Source organism: Primulina eburnea, chromosome 15 (genome assembly GCF_022965805.1).
Source record: "Primulina eburnea isolate SZY01 chromosome 15, ASM2296580v1, whole genome shotgun sequence".
NCBI classification, from domain to species: domain Eukaryota; kingdom Viridiplantae; phylum Streptophyta; class Magnoliopsida; order Lamiales; family Gesneriaceae; genus Primulina; species Primulina eburnea.
Window position 1 is genome coordinate 1,631,851 of NC_133115.1, and position 23,573 is coordinate 1,655,423.

The 23,573-nt window shown below is 34.9% G+C and overlaps 2 protein-coding genes and 1 long non-coding RNA gene across 5 annotated transcripts in view; all 3 read left to right on the plus strand.

Moving 5' to 3' along the window:
• LOC140814184 (uncharacterized) overlaps positions 1-23,573 on the plus strand; it is a 95,799-nt gene that overhangs the window by 13,936 nt on the left and 58,290 nt on the right. The window lies entirely within an intron of this gene.
• LOC140813441 (calmodulin-binding transcription activator 2-like) lies at positions 633-12,464 on the plus strand. Of its 3 annotated transcripts, XM_073171906.1 has the most exons (13): positions 633-808; positions 1,601-1,720; positions 2,855-2,970; positions 3,640-3,728; positions 4,515-4,557; positions 6,664-6,802; positions 6,941-7,165; positions 7,253-7,311; positions 8,249-8,695; positions 8,933-9,624; positions 10,151-10,721; positions 11,048-11,371; positions 12,139-12,464. In XM_073171906.1, exons 1-13 carry the CDS (start codon positions 769-771, stop codon positions 12,256-12,258), a joined length of 2,985 nt encoding a protein of 994 aa, XP_073028007.1. In that variant the 5' UTR covers positions 633-768; the 3' UTR covers positions 12,259-12,464. The 3 variants fall into 3 exon arrangements, with proteins under 3 accessions (XP_073028007.1, XP_073028008.1, XP_073028009.1); XM_073171907.1 differs by lacking the exon at positions 633-808 and having other exon boundaries at positions 1,601-1,716; XM_073171908.1 differs by lacking the exons at positions 633-808; positions 1,601-1,720; positions 2,855-2,970; positions 4,515-4,557.
• Positions 15,814-23,035, plus strand: LOC140814182 (outer envelope protein 64, mitochondrial-like). The gene is made up of 13 exons (XM_073173074.1): positions 15,814-16,223; positions 16,801-16,953; positions 17,274-17,398; positions 17,828-17,953; positions 18,357-18,539; positions 18,729-18,873; positions 19,167-19,335; positions 19,528-19,662; positions 19,804-20,004; positions 21,485-21,612; positions 21,706-21,757; positions 22,223-22,292; positions 22,615-23,035. The coding sequence occupies exons 1-13, from the start codon at positions 15,985-15,987 to the stop codon at positions 22,695-22,697; spliced, it is 1,809 nt and encodes a 602-aa protein (XP_073029175.1). The 5' UTR covers positions 15,814-15,984; the 3' UTR covers positions 22,698-23,035.

The following is a 23,573-nucleotide window of genomic DNA, read 5'->3' on the forward strand; positions in this document are numbered from 1 at the left end:
GAGATTATTTTGAATATTTAGAATAGAACATTTTTCATTCAGTTTAAAAACTAAACATAATATGATCTTCACAAAAACTTTTATAAAATCATTTCACGAGATTAATTTTGTGAGACATATATTTTAACTGATCGATTTATTTAAAAATATTGTATTTTATATCAAAAGTATTATTTTTTCAATCTATATATGAACTACATTGGTTCATCTCATAAATATAAAATCGAGAGACCATCCTACAAAATAATTTTTTTCAAAGAAAAACTTTATAATTGCTCAGTGCTGAGTTCGATCATAAATTTCAAAGAGTAGGTCTCATGTGAGACCGTCTCACGGATCATAATCTATGAGACGGATCAACCCTACTCATATTCACAATAAAAAATAATAATCTTAGCATAAAAAATAATACTTTTTAATGAATGACCCAAATAAGAGATCCGTCTCACAAATACGACCCGTTAGACCGTCTCACATAATTTTTTGCCAATTTCAAAAACAAAGTTATTGTAATAATAATAATTTTCTTTTAAAAAGTAATTTCGTTAAAGATAAATTTCATTATTAACACGTTTTTCATTTATAAAATAAAAAAGATAAATGAACTAACGGTTTATCTCTCTCTCTCTCTCTCTCTCTCCCTCTCTCTCTTTGTATGCATCGCGTAGACATACATCTATCTACATGAGGTGATTGAAGAGCTGTGGTACTTATTTAAAAAAAAAAAAGGAGGAAGAGAAGAGCTGTGGTACTGTGATCCAGTCATCCATGGCTGAAAGCGGATCGCACGGTCTAGGGTTCCAATTTGGTATGACTTATATTCTGCCTTTTACTGCGATTTACTTTTTTTGTGTGGAATCAAGTGAATTCAGTTTTTTTTACTTCAATTTAAGAGCAGCTATACTTTCAGTTTTGAGCTCCATTTGTTAATGGAGAGAATTGATATGGATATAGTGCGGTAGTATGGTAAATGATGAAACTTGAAATCTGCAAACCCTCGATTTCTTCCTCGTTTATAAAATGCATAGAAAGGTTGACTTATTCTTATGCAACTTTTTTTTAAAGAAACTTTATGCCAAGCTATTAAAGATTATCAGGTTGAGCATCCGCAAAACACAGAACATAAAAATTTTTTTTTAATTACAATGGGGGTGGGGTTTTTTGCTTTAACTTGGGATCGAAGCCACACCTCCCTCTATTGGGCGAGTGATTCACGCCGCTGCGCCACTAGGAGTGTTGGCTGAACATAAAGATTTTCACACTTTATGAAATATCACCAACGCGAGTTTTCATAAGTAGAACTCATTTTTATTTTTCAATACATGTTTCGTTATTCTCTGTTGAATGAGATATAACAAGAATGTCAGAAGACTGCTCTTTCTCGAGTCCATTCTTTCATCCACGGACTGGATGTATTTATTCATAATTAAACTTTATTCTTAGTTCTCTTGGAGCATACAGCCATATACATGCGTTCATGCATACAGGTGTATATAAGTGTGCTTTTGTCAATGTCTATGAAATGCACACACACACACACACACACACATTTATCTTTGGTAGTTGTGAAGCACAACAAACTTATTCTGTTTTTGTGCAGATATTAATCAGATATTGTCAGAAGCCCAACATCGGTGGCTGAGACCTGCGGAAATTTGCGAAATTCTTAGTAACTATCAAAAGTTTCGTGTCTCTCCTGAGGCTCCAAATAACCCAGTCAGTACGTCTTTGTTATCTAGTCAATTATCGTGTTCGTTTTCGTTATCGATGTCTCATGGTCAGATGGTTTTACTCTGGATAGTGTTACTAGTCATGTTGCCAATAAAAGAAAACAATCTTTTGCCAGGAAATAAACTTAAACTATTAATTTTTTGTAGACCAATTTTAACATCAGAATTTGTGCTGCCGTTTACGAGAGCCTAATGCAGTATATTTATTTCATCATGTAATACTATCATTTGTGTCCCATAAACACCTGTCCAGACTGATCGTACCAGCAACTGTTTGAAGGCGTTTTGTGAGGTTTAGACTAGGAACTCTGCTAGTAAGTAGAGCACAAATATACAATAAACGGCTATAGATTGAGTCAAACTCTGTTAAAAAATGTTTGGAGGACGAATAAGTGAATTCTTAGAAAAATAATTAGCCATCACTAGCTACCTTGATAAAAATGCAGTTTTGTTCATCCGCAACCTCATTCATACTCAGTGTATCTGCGATGTGATCTGTTTTACCTGGTCCAGAAGGTTTTATGGCAAAAATTTGCATCGATATCAAATATCGTCATGGTTTTGTTTGAAAAAGCTCTCAAAATGATAGCTTTCATTGTGAATCCCTCTAAGGAATGACATTACTAGTGAACCCGAGGAAATGTTTATCTCTCTTTCACCTGTGTGGTCGTGTGTTCTGTGTTATGGTCTATTCTCAATATCAGCTGTCTGCTGCTTCAGTTTTACTTAATAAGTCGAGCTCTTTGTCCTTATAATTGAATATTCCAAATAAAATTATTTACCTATTTGACATGTTGTAAATCTAGTTTTGTTGTTTTCTGAAAATATTCTGTCAGCTTATTCAAGCTAGTTGAATAAGACTTGGAAAGTTATAATTGGTTTTGTTTCGTTTTGGATTAAGACACTTTATTGCTGATATGACTGTCTCTCTGGAGGAAATATCTCTTTCATCATATGTGTTTCAGGAAAGAATGGGATATTAATTGAACTGAAACCGCGGAATGTATTTCATGCTGCTGAATTTGGGTCTGCTGGATAGAACTTGTTTCCAATATCACTGTAATATTTGGTCAAGTTCGTCTCTTGCTACAGGTCAATTTAACACAGAAGCATGTTTGTGTCAGGTGGTTCTACTTTTCTTTTTGATCGGAAGGTATTAAGATACTTCCGCAAGGATGGACATAACTGGAGAAAGAAGAAGGATGGGAAAACTGTTAAAGAAGCCCATGAGAAACTGAAGGTAAGCTGAATTGCATACAACCTATCCCCTGTTGTGCTGAAATTTGTTCATTGTTTATTTGATGAAATGCGCCTAGAAATGGGATGTTTTATATACCAGAGAGTAATTTCTAAAACTAGTTGGCCAGGTTGGTTAGATAGAAAAAGTGGTCAGTTGCTCTAGCTAGTCCTTGCTTATTAATGAATTATTTCAACATCCAAACCGAATAGACTTAGTGTGGAATGTTATGGAATACTGAGTGATGATTATACCTATTGTTGTCATTGGTCCTTCATTAGACTAGCTAATACGGTTGACTTTTGAACCTTTCATCTATTCTTCACGGGACTGGAATGATTAGTTCAAGAGTGTTCATTTCGTACATATTTTACTTGATACGATTCACATCCACTCACAATCTTTTCTGCCTGAGTTTTCTGTTTATTGTATACCAGTTGCATACTACTTTAATCCTAATGCACATATATCTGAGCACGATGTATGAAAGCTTTTGTAAAAGCATGCTTCATATTTTAATTTTAATGAAATCAAATGTTATGTGAACCCAGTGGTGGCCGTTGAACTGCTGGGTAACATTGATGTTCGTTGACTACTGTCTATAGAACTATAACATAACTATCATTGACATATTCTTGGTGATTTTAATTGATTGATTTAAGTTTGCTTTAGGTTGGAAGCGTTGATATGTTGCATTGTTACTATGCCCATGGAGAGGATAATGAAAATTTTCAAAGGCGGAGCTACTGGTTGCTTGAGCCGTAAGTCCCATTGAATATGTGATCCACTAAGATTTAGTGTCTTGGGTGCATCTCATTAATGGTGCCAGTACTTTACTTGTGCTATTATGCTATACCTATCATAAGAAATAGCTAGTATCACAATTATATATATATATTTTTTATCCACTTCTGGTTTCCTTTCTATGAAAATTATTTTTTGACTGTAGAACAATCTCCCTTTTAATGTTCAATCATAACAATTGGTTATTTGTTCTCCTCTTAAATAATGTTTATGGGCTACTGCTACTCAGTACATCAGTATGGTCAATTAGTCATGGTGTCTATATTGAGCATAAACTTAGAATTAACTGAAGCTTATGGTAATGACTACAAGCTTTGCGAGATTGGCCAATTATGAAATAGACCCCTTGAAGAAAAATGGATTCGTTATCATTGAGCTGAATCCGTTCATGCGTTTGGTTTGTACAAACCTTGTTCCAAGTCTTGGACTAATATCATTAAATCATGTATACTGAAAAAATATATCATTATATTATTATTGTTGCTGGAATTGTTGCTTCAACTTACCTTACGTGGTCTTTGATTGTTAATTATATTTTTATTTTCATTTTCTTGTCTATTTGTCTTATGTAAGTTTTAAATTGATGGCACATAGCATGTAATTGGAGTGAATGTGTAATTAAAATATGTGATTATGCTTCCTTTGGGGAAACCACAATTCATGGCATCGTTGTAGTTACGATTGATTGTGAATCAATCCTTCGAAATAATCAATGGATAACTTGACCATTTTCTAATTGGCAGGGATCTCATGCACATAGTATTTGTCCACTATTTGGGAGTTAAGGTGAGACTTAATTAGAATTCATAAAATAAATTTTATTCGATACTCTCTGGTTGCAGTTTTTTCTAAACATCATAAGAGGATCAATTTGTGAACTCTTTGTGAGGGCCCGTGCTTCTAATTAATATTTAATTATCTAACAAAAATGATTAATTAGTGTAAACAGTGAAAACGAGTTTAAAATGTCATTTGAGCCTATAGAAATTTTGGCATGATCTCCCCGTAAGTTGGACATCCCAAAAAATTAAAACACGACGACATCAATATACGCCCGAAAATAACATCAATTTCACAATCAAACATGCCAATATCCTACAGCCGCACTGGCCAAGACTAGACACAACATATCACAAACAATCCAAAACAACATAAAAACATCAGCTACACAGGGCATTTCCCTAGCAAAAGTATCAAACTAGTATAATATATAGAAATCTGGAACTCTGACACAAACAGACTGACTATTGGGTACCACTCGCTGACGCTCCACCAGACACGTCAAATCCCCTGGAATGACCTGTTGTGGCACCAAAAACAACCACAAGATAAAAGAAAACAGGGGTTGGACCCCGGTACGACAAACCAGTAAAATTACGACGTATATAAAAGATATGTAATAATACCAAGTAAATACAATGATATCTGATGCATGAATGGTAACAATGGAATAACGGATACCAAACCGAGTCCAAACAAATAGCATCATCAACAAAAACAGTGGTCACCCGTACCAGGAATGCAATATCGAATCGCCGATCGTCCATGCACGTAGCATCGAGAATGCGAGTAGCTAAGTCGCTTGTCCCTAGCTTGTCATTTGGGAATGTGGCTAATCCTACTCACTCGTCTGTCTGATGACTCGGTATATATCTCAACATAATCAACATAAATCACCGTCAAAAGAGTCCAGACTCAATATGTTATGTCAATACAATTAATGCATGAATGCATCAGAATAAACATTTTTTTATAGAACAGAGTAAACATTCAAACACATTATAGCAAACAACATCCACTGAAATTTTTACACACCAATATAAGTGTCATAATAATATATGTTTGAGCATACCTCAACTACAAACTTATAATACCACAATAATTCTTAAGGACTTTCTGATGAATTCGTCCAACGATATAATCTGCAATATCAATTCGCTATATACTTCAATAAACTGCATTCTAACTGACTAAAACAATTTAAATCGGAGCGGTTAAAAATCGAATTCTCGGCAGCCTATAAGCCCATTCAAAATCTGGAATTTCAAGCTTAATACCTCATGAATCGAGGCTTAAACGCACAACGATGATCTCACGGAGGTGGCTCGCCAGAAAAGTCGTCGGAAATACTGTTCACGGTCAGAAAATAAGCTGGATGGAAATGCTTAATAATTCACTTATATAACTAATCCACCAAGAACAACCAAGAATCGAAGCCAACACCTTACCTAAAACGGGATCAAAGCTCACGCGCTCAGTTGCTGGAAACAGGGCCAATCGAGCTCGAAATATTCCAATTCATGGCAGGAAAGAGGCTAATAGACTGGTGGAAAAAGTTGCTGGCTGCTGCCCCCACTTCTCCGGCAGCTGGCGGCAGCTGCGCTACTGCTGCAGAAAGAGGAGAGAAAAGCAGAAAAGCGACGAGGTGCAAGGCTGGGAGAAGCTTTTCTTTCTATTGTTGTACGCATAATACATTACAGGAGTTGGGTTGAAAATAGTTTTAAATGGGCTGGGCTCAAATGAGTTATTGGGCTCTCACCTCTTCCACATCCCATAATTTGATGTTTTTTAAATTTCCCATGAAAAAACATGCTATATAGCATGATTCCCATATGAGTAACTGGCGGAACAATCCATTGCATCTTGGTTACCTTTTTTCAAAATTGAAAGCACATTTATTCTGGTCATATAATATGTGGCCCATGAAACAGGGACGGTGTTCATAATTTTCTAGTTGTTCTCCCTGTACTAGTTTATGATCTGCAACAAGTTCCCACAATCATTTGCTGCCAATGGAAGAAAATTAAGTTATTGGGTTATTATGAAGTTGGAGTTAAGTAAAGAAAAAGGGGCATATTGATAAATTTTATCTCATCCCTTCTCATTCTTCAGGGTGGCAAGATGAACACCAACTATGTTAGAAACAAGGACACTGTCTTGTCAAAATCCGAAAATGATAGCATTTCTACCACTTTTCATGGTGCAAGCCCCACCAGCACGTTGTCCTCAGCTAATGAAGATGCTGAATCTGGTAACTGTTTGTAACACCCCCCCCCCCACCCCCCCAACAAAAAAATGGTAAATATTGTTTTATCGAGCATCGAACTTGATATTCAAGAGTGTTTCCTTCTTGTTTCTCGTGGATTCATGGTCATTTTACCTACCATAGAGGACAATCACCAAGCAAATTCTAGATTTCATTCGTATCCGGAGTCACCATTGCGCAACGACAGTCATTCTACCCTATCAAGTTCTTATGATGTATCTTCCCCAAATTATGCAACACATTTTCGGAGGCATAGGGATGTTTCTGGTGGAAGCAAATTTGTATCTAGTTTTCAACCAACACTTGATTTGGGATCTGGGCAAGAAGCTTCGGGAAAGTACGCCGCAGGTTCGATAACATATTACCAGAATCATCCTTATAATTCAATTTTTCATATTCAGTCCAAGAATAATATCATGTGCTTGTTTTGAACAGGTGAGCTTACCGATAAAGAGGAATCTGTGTGTTACTTTCCTGTCCAAGCTAAGGTTGAGGTACTTTTCCTGACACACTTTGGAGTCTTTAACAAACAATGAACCCCCTTCGAATATTTGATTTGCAAACAATGAGAATCAAGCATTTTGCTGCAAAACGAACAATTTACTCTGAAATACTCATATCCTTTGTTTACCGAAGAACTTCCCTTGATAGTCTCCTTGGTCAATATTGCGCGATTGTCCTGTCCTTGATGTGATTTTCTACTGCCATGGTTAAACTCTCTTGTTGTGGATGAAGCTGCCAAAAATGTGAATTCCATTATTTGTTATGTGATATTATTATACAACTTTTCACACAAACTCACCACTATACAAATTCAAACCCTATTTTTAAGAACTTTTCTTTCTTGTAGCCTTTGCCATTCAAGCAAATGGTGCGTGTTTAATGTAATGGGGTTTCTAAAATTATTATCATACCTGAAACCATTATTAATGACCTATTTTTGTGACAGTCCTTTGATTATTTTCCTCTGTTGTATTTGTCTTCTCATATTGGTCTAGATTAATATGAATTACGAAAAGATTAAACGCGCTTTGATAAAAAAGAGGCCCTTTATCCTACATTGATTGCAAGCTCCTTTTTCTGATCCCCGTGACATCCAGGTGCATGCCTGATGAATGTTAATCAAATGAATGCTGATTAAAAAGTTTAATATGTCTCACAGCAAGTTGTATAAACATGGCAATTAAACTTTTTTGTAGATTTCTTGCTATGTTGCTTTGAAATATAAGAACCAGCAAACTGTTACTCAAATCGTTCCAACTACTTAATTTGCTTCACTATTTTATTTAAACATGACGTAATTCCATCTTTCCCTCGTGATGTTTCTAGAGACCCCTCATTGAGCTTGCGCAAGCTGACCATGAGATCTCAAATTTACCTCATGATTGTGCTAGTAAGCTGTCTGACGTGAAACATCTTTTCTTGAATCAGGAGAACAATATAGATCCATTTTGCAATCATCCTGGGGAGCATAAAGATCAGTCTGAACAGAGGAATCTTCAGGCGGTGCTTACAGAAATGGAAATTAGAAGTGCTGTCAATCCAAATTTGGAGAATATCAAGGATACAGTAGGGAATGAAAACTACTCATTCTTACTGAAAAAGCCGCTGATAAATTCATTGCAAATGGATGGAAACTTGAAGAAAGTTGACAGCTTCACCCGCTGGATGGCTAAGGAGCTTGGAGAAGCTGACGAATTGGATATGCTGTCAAGTAACAGGCTTTCATGGAATATTATGGGGAGTGAGTACGACTCCAATATCTCAGCTCAATTGGAAGTGGATGCAGACTCGCTGAGCTCTTCTATTTTGGGAGACCAGCTTTTCAGTATTATTGATTTTTCTCCAAACTGGACTTACTCTAATTGGGATTGCAAGGTACAAAATGACTATCTTTGTTCTGTATGTCTAGGGAATCTACCTCAATTTATCATTGAAATTAGTTCTGATCTGCTTGTGATGTAAACTGGTTTGCAAAATCTCCATGTTTGCAAGAGGTCCATGTGGTCAGTAGTATAAAGTCTGTACTAACATGCTAATGTAAGTTTAAAAATGGGCTATTAAATTACCGTGCTTAATGTTGCTGTATGCACACATTATGTTTCCATAAATCAGGTTCTCATTATTGGAAAATTTCTCAAGAGTGGATTAGAGTTCTCAAAATGCAAATGGTCAATTATGTTTGGAGAGATGGAGATTCCAGCTGATGTTTTAGCAGATGGGATTCTTTGTTCCCATGCTCCACTACACAAGCCTGGACTCGTCGCTTTCTATGTCACTTGTTCCAACAGGCTCGCTTGCAGCGAAATACGAGAATTCGAATATAGGCGTGGACACGATCAAAATATTGGTGCTACAGATGTAAATGCAGCTGTTGTAACTGTGATGCATCTCTACCGACGACTTGAGATGCTATTATGCCAAAGACCCATTGGAAGCCCTAGCGGTTTCATTGAACATGACCTTGGAAAACAAACTCTGATTCAAAAAATTGTTTCATTGATGGAGGAGAACTGCCATGATGCATTGTTAACACAAAAAAATAGCACAGCACGGCTGATGGTGACTGGAGAGGTGCTTCTTGAAAAGCATCTAAAAGAGAAATTTTATTATTGGCTGCTTCAAAGAATAAATGAAGAAGATACAGTGCCAATAGTTGTTGATGACAGAGGTCAAGGTGTTCTACACTTGGCAGCTGCTCTTGGTTTTAATTGGGTCTTCCAGCCAATTATCATTCCAGGAGTTAGTTTGGATTTTCGAGACGTGAATGGATGGACAGCACTTCATTGGGCTGCATTTTATGGCAGGTGTAGTGTCTTGAACTCATCTTCCAATCAAAACACGTCATTCGTCTTCACTTATTTATTTGCACTTGTGCCTATGGCATAAATGATACTTGGGGAACATAAACTGTGCAAGCTTACCTGCTGTATTGTTTGTAATACTTATTCTGCTCTATCATGGTGATAAATAAATGTTCCTAGCTTTAGAATTCCATTTTTAATTATGAACAAAATGTGGATTTTTCCCTCCTTTCACCACTAGTTTCAGCTATTCATTTGTTATATGAGTTGATTCTTACACTTTTCTGACCTCAATGAGTTTTTTAATATTTGTTCATCTGACCACCTAATTGTAGGCCTTTAATATGTCTAATTATATCTTGCTACGTTTTGGGATTGATTTTATGTACCATATAAACAAGAAGGTATTAGTGAAAATCCTTCATCTGGATTTAATCTGAGGTTACCTTTCCTAATCATGCATCTTTTTTTGGTAAAAAATTGTAAAAGAAACAGTTTAATTTAATGCTAACATGTTCTTGTTTCTTAGGGAGGACACAGTTGCTGCTCTTGTTTCCCTAGGTGCAGCTCCTGGAGCGCTGACAGACCCATCTGCTGAATATCCGCTGGGTAGAACTCCAGCAGATCTGGCTTCTTCCAGTGGATACAAGGGGATATCTGGTTTTCTAGCTGAGACTTTCCTGACCACACATCTCACAACTCTTAGAATGAATGATCCGGATGAAGATGGTATACCAGAAGTTTCTGGAAGGAATGCTATACATACAGTTTCGGAACGTTTAGCAGTCCCTACAAATGAAGAGGAGGTACCAGATACACTCTCACTCAAGGATTCACTTGCCGCTGTCTGTAATGCATCACAAGCAGCAGCTCGCATTCACCAAATTTTCCGCATCCAGTCATTTCAGAGGAAGCAATTTACTGAACAGGGGTGTGATGAGTTGCTGAGTTCAGATGAGCATGCTATTTCTCTTTTAGCTGTTAGAAGTTCCAGATTACGTTTGGCCAATGCTGCTGCTGTGCACATCCAGAAAAAGTTTCGTGGTTGGAAAAAGCGGAAGGAATTTCTGCAAATTCGGCAAAAAGTTGTTAAAATTCAGGTGCCATCTCTCACTCCAAGGAATGAAGCATTTTGGTTTTTGAAAAATAAATTGTGTACATCATTTTATATCCTTGTGATCAGACAACAACACATGTCAAGTTTATCATGGCATGCACATTTTTTCATTTACGAGAAAAACTAGACTACTTTAATCTGTACGCATGACAAAAGAACAGCCATACTCTAGATTCTCGATCTAAGCATAACCACATAGTTTCCCACATCATGACGCTTGAACCAATCGTACCTTCTTTATTAGTTGACTAACAATCCTCTTTTTAAACTATTTTAACACCCCTGACATTTCTTTGTGTACGGCATCAGGCTCATGTGAGGGGGCATCAGGCAAGGAAGAAACATAAAAGTATTATGTGGCCAGTGGGAATATTGGAGAAGGTGATTTTGCGCTGGAGACGTAAAGGGCGTGGTTTCCGTGGATTTGGGTCAGATGTGGTCCAAGATGGGCCGAACATGCATGGCACTAGGTCGCCGGAAGACAATTATGATGTTCTGAAGGAAGGAAGAAGACAAACTGAAGAAAGGATGCAAAAAGCACTTGCAAGGGTGAAATCTATGGCCCAATACCCTGAAGCCCGAGCTCAGTACCGTAGACTGCTAACTGCTGCTGAAGGGTTCCGAGAAACAAAGGTACGACCGTTGATGCTTTGGTGAAATGAATTCACATAAACTAATGAAAGGTGCAAATGATGTTTACAGTAACCTTTTTCTAGTATATGCCATCAGAAGTAAAGATCATTTATTCTCAGTCAAAACTTGTCCGAATGCTCGTCTAGAGGTCTTCTAAAGGATATGTTTTAAGATTATTTTGTCCCGTCAAGTTCTGTGCCAAATTTGGATCACTATCGTAATGGAAGCCACTAACATATTTCTCCATTATCATGAACTTAAGGAAATTATGGAGCAGCAATTCTGGTTTTAATAATGACATTCTTCTTTACCTGGCTTGTTATTCAGCATCAACTCTCTTGCTTAAAAAATGATAAAATGGTGGGTGGTATATATCATATAGTATGTATCATCATAACATTGTTAAATCCTATGATCATGATGGTCTCGAAGTGTTTCAACGAGAACTGTTCTGAGAGATATCCATCAAACCTTGGCTCATCACAAGTTTCTGGCACAACAAAGCTATGTTTTGCTAGACACTAAGTTTCCTCTTATCAATTTTTTTGGACGCACACTTTTTTGGGTCAAGGGTGGAAAATCTCTCCCTCTCGTCTCGAGATCCATGTTAGGATATCAGGTGATTGAAAAAGAAAATTTGATAAATAGCGTGACAAATATTGTAAAAGAAAGTTTGATGAATGTTGCGACTATTTGAAATAGGGAGAGCAGAGAGTACAATTCCACGTCTCATTTATTTTTCTTCTGTTATTCCCCATCTTTGACAGGCTGGTTCCAATGAGATCCCAGACAACATAGAAGAAGATATAGGGTATGATGAAAGTGAAATGCTCGACATAGAGACTCTGTTGGATGATGATACTTTCATGTCTCTGGCATTCCAATGAGCACCACCAAGGTTACCTTCATCACATTCATATATACCTACTACCTAGCTCTATTTGTAGTCAACTTTTTGTATATACCTAGTACTGATATGCTGACGGGATTCTAATAAAATCTCTAAATAGTAATTGAACTGAAATTCTTGAGTAAACGTTCTCTCACATGTATCATCCCTATATATATATATACACACACACCCTCTTCCAATACCCTTTTTTTTGTTTTTTTTGAAAAAAATCAGAGTTGTGGTTCTAATTCTGGTTCTATCTCTTTATTTGTGTAGGGATATAGATGATTAGATATAAGTTAAAAACATAATTAAATATTGCATTTGGATTAAAAGATATATACTCAGCCAAGAAAATTGGAAAGAAAGATTTTATATGATTTAATATTAGATGAGTTCGAAATCCAGTATAATAATTTAAAATATAGTTGGAAAAGATAGTTGAGAATTCAAAATTATATAAACTAAAGTCCAAACAAATTAAATGGATTTTATAGGAGATTTTTATGTCAGCTTCAAAATTATATAAACTAAAATCCAAACAAATTAAATGGATTTTATAGGAGATTTTTATGTCAGCTTCTCTGCTAAAAAAATTATTACAGACAAGAAAAGCAAGGATTTGGAGGGATTTGTGGGGTTTTGTAATATAAGAGAGGTGAATGAAAAACAAACCTTGATTATGTATACCTTCCATTATTTGACATCCTTTTCTTGAAATTAATCGATGGAAATGGCGACGATGGGACGTCTGAACAATTTCTTGGCATTATTTAGTATTTAGGGATTTTGGATTTCACATAAATCAATGGTCATTTACAAAAATACGCTATAAATATAAATAATTAACCAAAAATGCATTCAAGAAAATAACAATGAACGATGGACAATGGAGATTTACGTGGTTCGGTTCAGAGGACGACCCTACATCCACGGCAGCCAACAAGAGTCGTCTTCTTTATAATCACTGAGCAAAGAATTACAAAACAAGTCAAGATTTTCATTGTAGTTGAGCGCAGAAACCCTTTACTCTACCTGTGAAAGTTGGGGTTTAGACCTGCACGAATGCTTCGTCGAAACATTTACCCGAAAGCCCTGCGAATTGCGATGGTATGACAACAATTTGCACTAACTCTTCACACTTTCCCCGAACTATGAAGATGTCAGATCTGATAAAATTACATCCACGTATATCAGAACCGTCCAGCAACCCCGGGGATCATTATACAGTCGTGGTGGTGGATTTCGATGATTATGAGATGGTAGTGAAGGGCGTAGTACTGGATGTGGCCACTTGTTGTGGTGCATTGTGGTGGCCTCGATGTGCTTATGTTGGAGTACATTTTTTTCGTAACCAACGTGCAACAAAAGTTTAAAAATTTTAAGTTCGAAAGTTCAAAACATTACTTAGATGTCGTATGATTTATAATATTCATAAGTTGTTTTAATTTATTTAATTTTGCGTGTTTGACGTCGACTCTAACTATTCAATTTTTTAGAATATAACACTTCTAGTTGTAATTTCTTGTGAACGGATCTTTTTCTTTTGTATCACCTAATCAAGTCAATAATCGGAGATATAAAAATTGCAAAATATCAGAAAATACATGAGTAAAACTTAATTTTATAATATAGATTATCAAAATCACAAAAAAACAAACATACATGATTATTAAAAAAACAAAAACAATTTTCCCTTTATTAAATGATAAATCCAATAATATTATGTTTCTCGTGATTATAATTGTGTAAATTATCTCTCAAAAAAATAATAAATCAGCAAACTATTAAATTCATATTTTTATATTTAAAATGCAAGAATAAGTATATCTTAATTACTCTCTTTTTATGTTTTATTTTCATATAATATATATATATATATATATATATATATATATATATCTAATATTTTTATCACAAATTATTTGACATTCAAAATATTAATTTCATTAAAAAAACCAAATTTATTTATATAATTAATCAAATATACTACATTAAAGGTTTTTCTAGGATATATATATATATATATCTAATATTTTTATCACAAATTATTTGACATTCAAAATATTAATTTCATTAAAAAAACCAAATTTATTTATATAATTAATCAAATATACTACATTAAAGGTTTTTCTAGGATGCTCAAGTATATGATCGGCCCCAAACAAGAGGCCGAATTTATCAATAAAACGGCTAATATTTTCTAGTTTTTTGTAATTAAAATAAAAACACCCCATATTTTCTTTATTTATTTAAATTTAATGTTTGATATCAAAATTTAATTTAATAGGAAATGTGTATGCTAAAAAAGAAACGTGGTGGTGATAAAATGGTCAATATATTAAAAAGTCACATAATTTCTAATAAATATAGTCAAATAAATATATGATCAAATTTCTAAAGGCAAACTTGTGTGAGACGGTTTCACGGGTCGTATCTGTGAGACGGATCTCTTATTTGGGTTACACATGCAAAAGTATTACTTTTTATGCTAAAAGTATTATTTTTATTGTGAATATGTGTAGGATTGACCCGTCTCACAGATTATGATCCGTGATATGATCTCTCATGAGACCTACTCCTTTCTAAAATGTTTTATCCCCTAACTAATGTTATTTTATTTATTGCTTAATAACTTGTTGGATAAGATTGTGTACATACGAGTGCAAGCGAGTCAAACTATTTATAAGTGCTTTGATAAAAAAATCGGTTGACATTGATTTGGTCGAGCTTGAATAGCTTGAGTTTTTACTCAACTTGAGTTCGAGTGTATGTGTGTGTTTATATATATATATATATATATATATATATATATATATATATATATATATATATATATATATATATATATATATATATATATATATATATATATATATATATATATATATATATATATGATACAAAATTTAAAAGATATTTTTGTCAATATATACCTAACATTTAAATCCTATTTTTTTTTTGTCGATATGCTAAGAAAACTTTCGATCTTATCGAGCACAAGCTCGATTAACTCAACACGTACATAAGTCAAGTTCTACCTTGAAATTGATAACTCGTTTGATTTTGAACTTGAACAAATAAAATTTAAATTGAGTTGAGCTTGAATAGTAATCCTTGGCTAAACTCGATTCGTGTTCACTCGAGGTGTAACGTATCGAACCGAGCTGAATATTAGTAAAAATGTAATGTTCAAATTCGGCTCGAATTAAGAATATTCGATTTCGAGCTCGATTTGAAACTCAATTTTTGGCTCGAAAGAAAATTTTAATTTGATTCGAAATCTTCAAATATATTTGTGAACTATTCGAACTAATATTCAAGGATGAAAGTTAAGAAGGTCAAAACGTCCAAAAATCTTGAAATATATATATATATATATATATATATATATATTTATATTAGACTCGCGTATTATCGAAAAAATAATTTTAACTCAAATTGTAATAAAAAAAAAATTCAAATTTGAAATGATTCAATAAATTAAAATATAAATCGAATCGGTTAGTCGCGTCGACCGAACGCGCTTCAGTACGTTGTCAACATTTCCAGCACGAACATCATACCAACCAAACCCTTCATTTTCTCTCTCCTTAAACCCTTGGCTCTGTCTCTCTCTAAAACCCCATTCTCTGTTTTGAATTTTCAAGGGGAATCTGGAGCCCTTCACGGAAACCTTCTCCGCTATTCGCCGACTTCTTATCAATATTTCAGTGGGAAAATGTCTAAATTATCCAAATTTAGTGCTTCAAACCCGAAGGTGTGGGTGGTGATCGGCGTGGGTATCGCCGGAGTTTTGATCCTAGCGGAGGTGCAGCGGCGTCGGATCAAAGCTACGAGCTCCATTAAAGAAGACTTCGGAGCTTTTATCGAGCGATTCGAGCTCCTTCCATTTCCTCAGCCGCCGCCTCCGGCTTCTCGTCTCCCTCTCTCTGGCCTCACATTCGCCATCAATGACAAGTATGTGGTCATTTTTTGTTTTTCCATTTTGAATTTTTTAATGTTTATTATATTATGTGCACGGGTGATTTGGTTTGGTGTGGTGTGGTGTGGTTGCTCGGTTACTCAGCTTCATTTTTTTGTTAGAAAGGTCGCATTAATTATTAGTTTCATGGTTGGGTTTTTTCTCCTGTTTTTGAATGTTACTAATTTGTTTGGTCTTGCTGAGAAGCTTCTAGGCATAAGAAGAGAAGAACTCAAGTTTATTCATCATCTTTTCTTGACATGGTATTCGTATTGATTTTTTTGGCTTATGAATTAGGATGAAAAGAATCTGCTATATTTTGTTATTGTAAATCTTTGGATGCGAGAAGGCCTGTATTGGTATAAAATGTAGTACCAAATAAATATGATTGTGATGCACTTGGATCTGGTACTAGCGGGAAGCCAGTGGTGCTTTTCAAATGAGAAAAGCTCAAAGTCTTTTGTAGTTTTTTGTAGAAAGTTTGATCCTGAAATTATGTACCAGTAAAGTGCTCACATGGATGATATTTCAACAAACTGCTAAACGTTTTCTTTCATTTTGATGATTTTGTAGCATTGATGTAAAAGGCTATGTAACGGGATATGGAAGTGCTGATTGGAAGAGGACACATGATGAAGCCGGGAAAACAGCTCTAGTTGTGACGACATTACTTAAAAATGGGGCAACCTGTGTGGGCAAGACTGTTATGGATGAGCTCGGTTTAGGGTATTTCATTTTGCCTTAGTTTCAACTTTTTTAAATACAACATTATAGCACTCATGGGTACGATAGATATCCAGAAAGGAAAATGCTATTTTCTGTGAAAAATTGTTCTGCCAGGTTGAGGTAAAAGTGTCGAACAATATAGTGGTTTCTGTGTTGCTTCATGGATTCTATTTTGCTTGTGTTGGAATAACATTTTCTATATCCTTTTATTAATCATTCACTTTCAATTTATGGTGGTGTTGGGTGGTCGGGGAGGGGGATTTTGAGTTTTGATGTGGAGTAGGGCAGCAGTTGATTACTGTCCTTGTACATTTTTACAGTATATCAGGGCAAAATCGGAACTATGGAACTCCAACCAACCCACTAAAGCCATCTCATGTTCCAGGAGGCTCTTCTAGTGGATCAGCAGCGGCTGTTGCCGGACATCTCTTAGATTTTGCTCTTGGTAGAGATATTTTAAACTTTGAATGTGATGTGCCAAGATTGTCGAGATCCCTACCTGTCATATTGGATTTAGATGATGTTTGTTTATTATTATCATTGTTTATTAGATTACATCCTACTTCATTTGAAAAGATACATGTTTTGACCCAAGCAAAAAAAAAAGCATAAATAAAATTGGTGTTTAGTGAATGTAACTTCTTTTTATAATGAGAGAAAGTTGCCTAAGACTTTGGTAAAAATTTAGTTTCTGGAGATAATTGTCACGTTACTGACTTACTTTGTCCTAGTTTTAGTGCATAGGTGGTCATATTTTGTTTCCTTTCGTACCTAAGTTCTGAGATTTCAACAGTACCACTTCAAGATGTACTTACCTGGTTAAATTGTATTCATTGTTGAAATTAATTCTAATCATATGATGTGCCTATTTTAGGTACTGATACAGTCGGTTGTATAAGAGTACCAGCTTCATTTTGTGGCATCCTTGGGTTCAGACCATCTCATGGAATTTTATCTTCAATTGGCGTCGTGCCAAACTCCCAAAGTTTGGATGCTGTTGGTATGCAATCCTGAAGTTTGCTGCTGTTTCAAAATTTTAAATATTACAGCTCACATCTTGTTAGACATGGATCATAATCATGTACTGCATTTTTATTGTATGTTCTTTCAAGGCAGCAATATATAATTGTGAAGGATGAGCACAATTCATACCTTGGCTGATCTACCATGTCATTCGTAAAAGCTTACAAGTGTAAAATTAATTACTGTTACTAGATACATATATTGGTTACAAATGTCATTATACAAATATACTTTCATGGTTACTTATAGTTGCTTGATTCATCTCATCTTTTGAATTTCATTTGGAACAAAGCTGGACCATTTTTTTCATCATAATAGTTTGAGATCTTTATTTTTATGTCAATCACTTTATTTTAGTAATTATGACGTCAATGCCTCAGGATGGTTGGCTGCTGATCCATCTGTTTTGCATCGCGTGGGTTATAGTCTACTGCAGTTAAATCCTTTGGCACCTAAAAGGACAAGGCGGTTGATTATTGCTGATGATCTTTTCCAGCTTTCCAAGGTTCCCATTCAGAAGACTGTCCATGTTGTGAGCAAAGCAACAGAGAATCTATCTGGCTGTAAGTCTTTAATATTAATATTTGTATTTTATGTTATTACTTCTTATAATTTGAAGAATGAAAAAAGTTTCAACAAAGTATTTCTGTACGTTTTCATGATGAACTAGGCATTGTTTTGGGTTTTGACACCAAATAGTTCTAGTGTTTGACATTTACATTTTACTGATTTGCTATGTTTAAAATATGCAGACCGGACTCCTGAGCATGTGAACTGCGGGAAGTATGTTGCCTCAAATGTTCCCAGCCTTGGAGCTTTTCGTGATGAATCAGCAAACCAGCAAAATGGAATGTCTGTTTTGAAAGCACTGTCTTCTGTAATGCTTTTGCTACAAAGGTCTCTGCATGTTCTTGATGTTTTCTTTGTTTCATTGTCTGATAATTTGATATTCATAAAATCTAGGTTACCTTATTTCTTACCAACCTGGTGTATTATCTCCTTAGAGCTATAGGGCTTTTTTTTATCAGTGTATAAATATCTTTTTAAGATTTTATTTGTTAAAAGCTTTATTTCTCCCATTTCTAATTGGAATAAATTAAAAACTTTATTTTGAGATGCAAGAAGCATTTGTGGAAATTTTGTTGATTCTAGCCTCGGTTTTTCTCTGACTGGATTTTTCTTTTTTTCAGATATGAGTTCAAAACAAATCATGAAGATTGGGTTAAATCAGTAAAACCTAAATTAGCTTCCGAAACTTCTAATCGTGTTTGGACCTCAATAAACTCAAACCAGGATAACATTAAAAGTCTGTATAAAGTTAGAACGGAGATGCGGGCTGCTCTACAAAGCCTCTTGAAGGTACTCACCACTATCAGAGCATGGATCCTTCTATATCTTCTTGGTAGTGGAATTGGATATAAATACCTGATCGATATCAACCTTTTTATTACAGTTCCTGCTTTATAATGTCATCATTGTCTTGAATTTTGCTCATCTTTTTGTTATTTGATTTGTATCAAGTTGGCTTTATTTCTCTTCTTGCTTTTGAAGGATGATGGAATATTAGTAATTCCCACAGTGGCTGATGCTCCAGTCAAGCTGAACTCGAAGAAAGGTCTTCCTGCTGACTCCTCTGATAGGGCTTATACTTTGTTAAGCATTTCAAGTATGTCTGGAGCTTGTCAGGTAATGCATAGTGAAGTTTACCCACTGCATCCTGTATTTCTTGCCCTTCCAACCATCTTTTTAAAGAAATTTCAAATGCTGTTCTGTCTTCTGAATCTTTCACTCACTCTTTGATTTCATTTGTTCTATTCTTGTGTCTAGGTCACAATACCATTTGGAGAACATAATGACTCTCCAGTTTCAGTATCTTTCATTGCATCTCATGGAAATGATAAGTTTTTACTTGATACCTTCTTGGATATGTATTCATCTCTTCAAAAAGAAGTCAACAATGTTTCAAGTTCCATGCCATTTCCAGATGCCAATGGCAACATGGATGCTGCTGAGCTTTTGAAAGAAAAGGTCCATTTTCTTTCTTTCTTTTTTCTAAAAACAAACCATGATCAACTAATCTCAAGCCGTTGGCTTTTTCTTTGAAATTTTGTTGGAATTGGATTAAAAATCTGAGCATACTAATTTCATTGAATCTGTTTTGTACTTGCGCTAGCTACTTGTTTTGATGGAATTTATGTTTATTTGTGTCAAAGTATTTGCGGTAAAGGACTTGACTTTATTTTTGTTTGCTTGTTGATAAACTATGGGTGCCCTTTATAGCGTTATGCTTTTGTTGAATTGACAGTGTGAAATGCGAATTGTTCCTCTTTTGACTTTTTTTGCCAACAGTAGTGCTTGATTTAAAATCTGTCTATACTTGAAACCGAATAAAGTAGAAGGAAAAAGAGAAAAGAGAAGATCAATTATTTGTTTTTATTATATATCTCCATTTGGTAGTAGACGAGATGATGGAGCTCTCAGTGGAAGGAATACTTTGTTAAAGCTAAAAGGCTAGTTTGAGGTCCTTGGTAGCAATATCACCTGCACCGGGATGAACTTGCGTATCTTATAGAAAAATCTTAAGAAAGTAAAGTATGCTCGAATGCTTTCTGCAATGATCATGGCAAGATGAACATTTTCCCCATTATATCCCTTTCCATTGTTTTCTTGCATCACTTTGAATCCATTGACTGCAAAAAACTTCCATTGTATAAGATCTTGATAGCATTATTGGCTCTAACGGGGACTTTATCATATTATCATCTTTCTATGGTTTCCATGATGAAACCATTTTCAATTGTAATTGTTTAATTACTGTGACAAATTTTAAGAATGCTATTTACTAAGATGTTTTCAAAACTCGCCCCCTTTTTGTTTCTGTTATATTTCACATGATCAAAGATGACTATACTGATTACTGGGGCCTAAATAAAATTGAAAGTGGACCTACTCTGACAAAGTTCGATCTTTCTCTAAAATGCCCATGATGGGGTTGCCCATTAATTGTATTTTTTTTGAAGTATGTTAAATTTGTATGGTTGAACATCCTATTTAACAGAGGAAAATATCACCTCTTTCCACATTACTTGGGTTGAATTTTTCTTTCGGATGGATATTGCAGTTACTGCATGCAACATTAAAGTAATAATTTGTTATAGCATCCTTTCCCTTGATTTGTTAGTGCTTGTGCACTAAAGCAAAGAAATATAAGTTTGTAGTAGCAGTACCTTTAAAAATTTCGTCTAATAAAGATATCATCCAATAGTTGTGGAGTCTCTAGCTATAAAATTTAGTCTTTGGTAATGTTTTCTGGTTTTTGGAGCTCTATGGCTGTTTAGTGTTTGTTTTGTTCTTTGTGGTCTGCGCCAACTCAGGATGACTGCATGCGATTATTTATACTTTCTTCTGAATAACCAGAAAAATATCTTGTTTAGTTTCCTATTCCCGGGAATAATTTTTAGTGTGATGCATGCCTTTGTTTTGATTTTTAGAATATTTTTTCTTACAGGGTAATGCTGCATACAAAGGAAAACAATGGAATAAAGCTGTAAGTTACTACACCGAGGCAATAAAACTGAACCAGACAAATGCAACATACTATTCCAATCGAGCAGCTGCTTACTTGGAGTTAGGATGGTTCGATACATCCTTTTCTTTTTGTGCAAAAGTTTTTTTTCCATTAAAAGCACTTTATTGGTCATTTTTCTGATAAATGAACTATTTATGCAGCTTTCAGCAAGCTGAAGACGATTGTAGCAGTGCGATATCCCTGGATAAGAAGGTGATGGGAGCTTCTTGTTCTTTTCACTATTAGATATGACACTGACTAATCTTCTTCCCGACTCTGTTTACAACAATTATATTCCAACTCCGTGATGGTAACCAGGTCCTCAGAGTTAGAAACTAATTTTAAGGATCCATGAGTAATCGTGACATGGGTTAACCAAGTCGAGTCAACACCCTACTCAAGCTTAACTCTATAAAAACAGCATTAGTACTCGAGTTCAAGCTCAATCGATTAGTGTTTTTTGAACTGCAATTTATGATAAAATTAAGTGTATATTATAATTTCATTAATATTTTAAAAAATTAATTTCTCGAGCTCGAGGTGGAGACATCAAAGCTTTAGCTCGGCTTGAGAAAGTAGCAGTTTGTCTCGGTTGCCCTTTCGTGTGGTACATGCACACACATTCTACACTCATACTGCACTAGAATCGATCTAAGAAACTCGTGCTTCCCAATGTAGAACGTGAAGGCCTATTTGAGACGAGGGACAGCTAAGGAATCTCTGCTTTTCTACAAAGAGGCTCTTCAAGGTCAGAAGTAGTGAATTCCTCTTCAAATACTACATGATAAGATATGGTTGTGGTATTATTAGCCCTATCCTTTTGAACTCGTGCCTCATAAAAGGACATGGAATTCAAACATCCTTATCCTTCAACTAAAAATATCGTGCATGGACTATTTTAAAATTTTTTGTTGTCGATTTACCGAGTCCTATTTGAGTTAAAAAATGGGTGGGATACATTTCTCGAGGTGTTTGGAAGCTACCGTTTTCGAGCATATTGGACGGACTGGGTTCATCATGGTTACTTCTCTTCTTCTTTTTTTCTCATATATATTGGGGATAACTTGCAGATTTTAAGCACGCACTTGTGCTGGAACCACAGAACAAGCTGGCCATTCTAGCTGAAAAAAGACTAAGAAAATTGTCCACTTAACTTGACTGCCATTCGCCTCGTAAATGGAGCAAATACTTTCAGGTACGTTGATGTAATCATCATTTAATAAATGATAGGGAACAATTTTGAGCGAAACTCTCTTGCATGCCAGAGGATGAAATTGGCTGCAACGAATCTATACGATGAATCATTTATTTGAATTATGTATATATTTGTAATTTTGTCTGTTGTGATGGGATTCCGGAGGAAATGGTTGCCCGTTCCATGCACTGAACATATTCGCACTGTTTATTGAAACTGTGTACTTATTTTGTGTATAGGAATGATCTCTTAATTATGGCGATTTTATATATAAAAAAAAACAAAGAAATTGGGTCATGCGAGTTGTTATGAATAAGAATACTAAAGAAATATGTATTGCTTTTTGATTCAATAGGTATGGTTTTGTGGACTTGATCAATATGAAATGTGACAATTTTTAATTCATTTCATTTATGTCTCATTTTTTTGTCATCTAAATTTCATCAACGGACTCATGATGACACTACATGTGTCTATGCGAGTTGTATTAGATGTCTCTATTTCGTTCTGATGATAAACATATGATAAATATGATATTAATAAAATTTTACGATTATATCTTCTGATAATCATGTTTGATTTAGGCTGAAAAAATGAGCAGGTCTTATAGGCTTATGTAATTGTGTGCATTTTGCAAAAACATTTAAGATGTAAGATAACAATAACCATGAAATTAAAAATATATCAAACGATATATTTTTATATATTAATCATTCATTTTTATTACTCATCATTTGCTAATCTCATTCATCATACCAACATGTATTGTAAGAGAAACACGATTAAAACATATTGTAGAAAAAGAAATAAGATTGTATATACTAAACTATAATT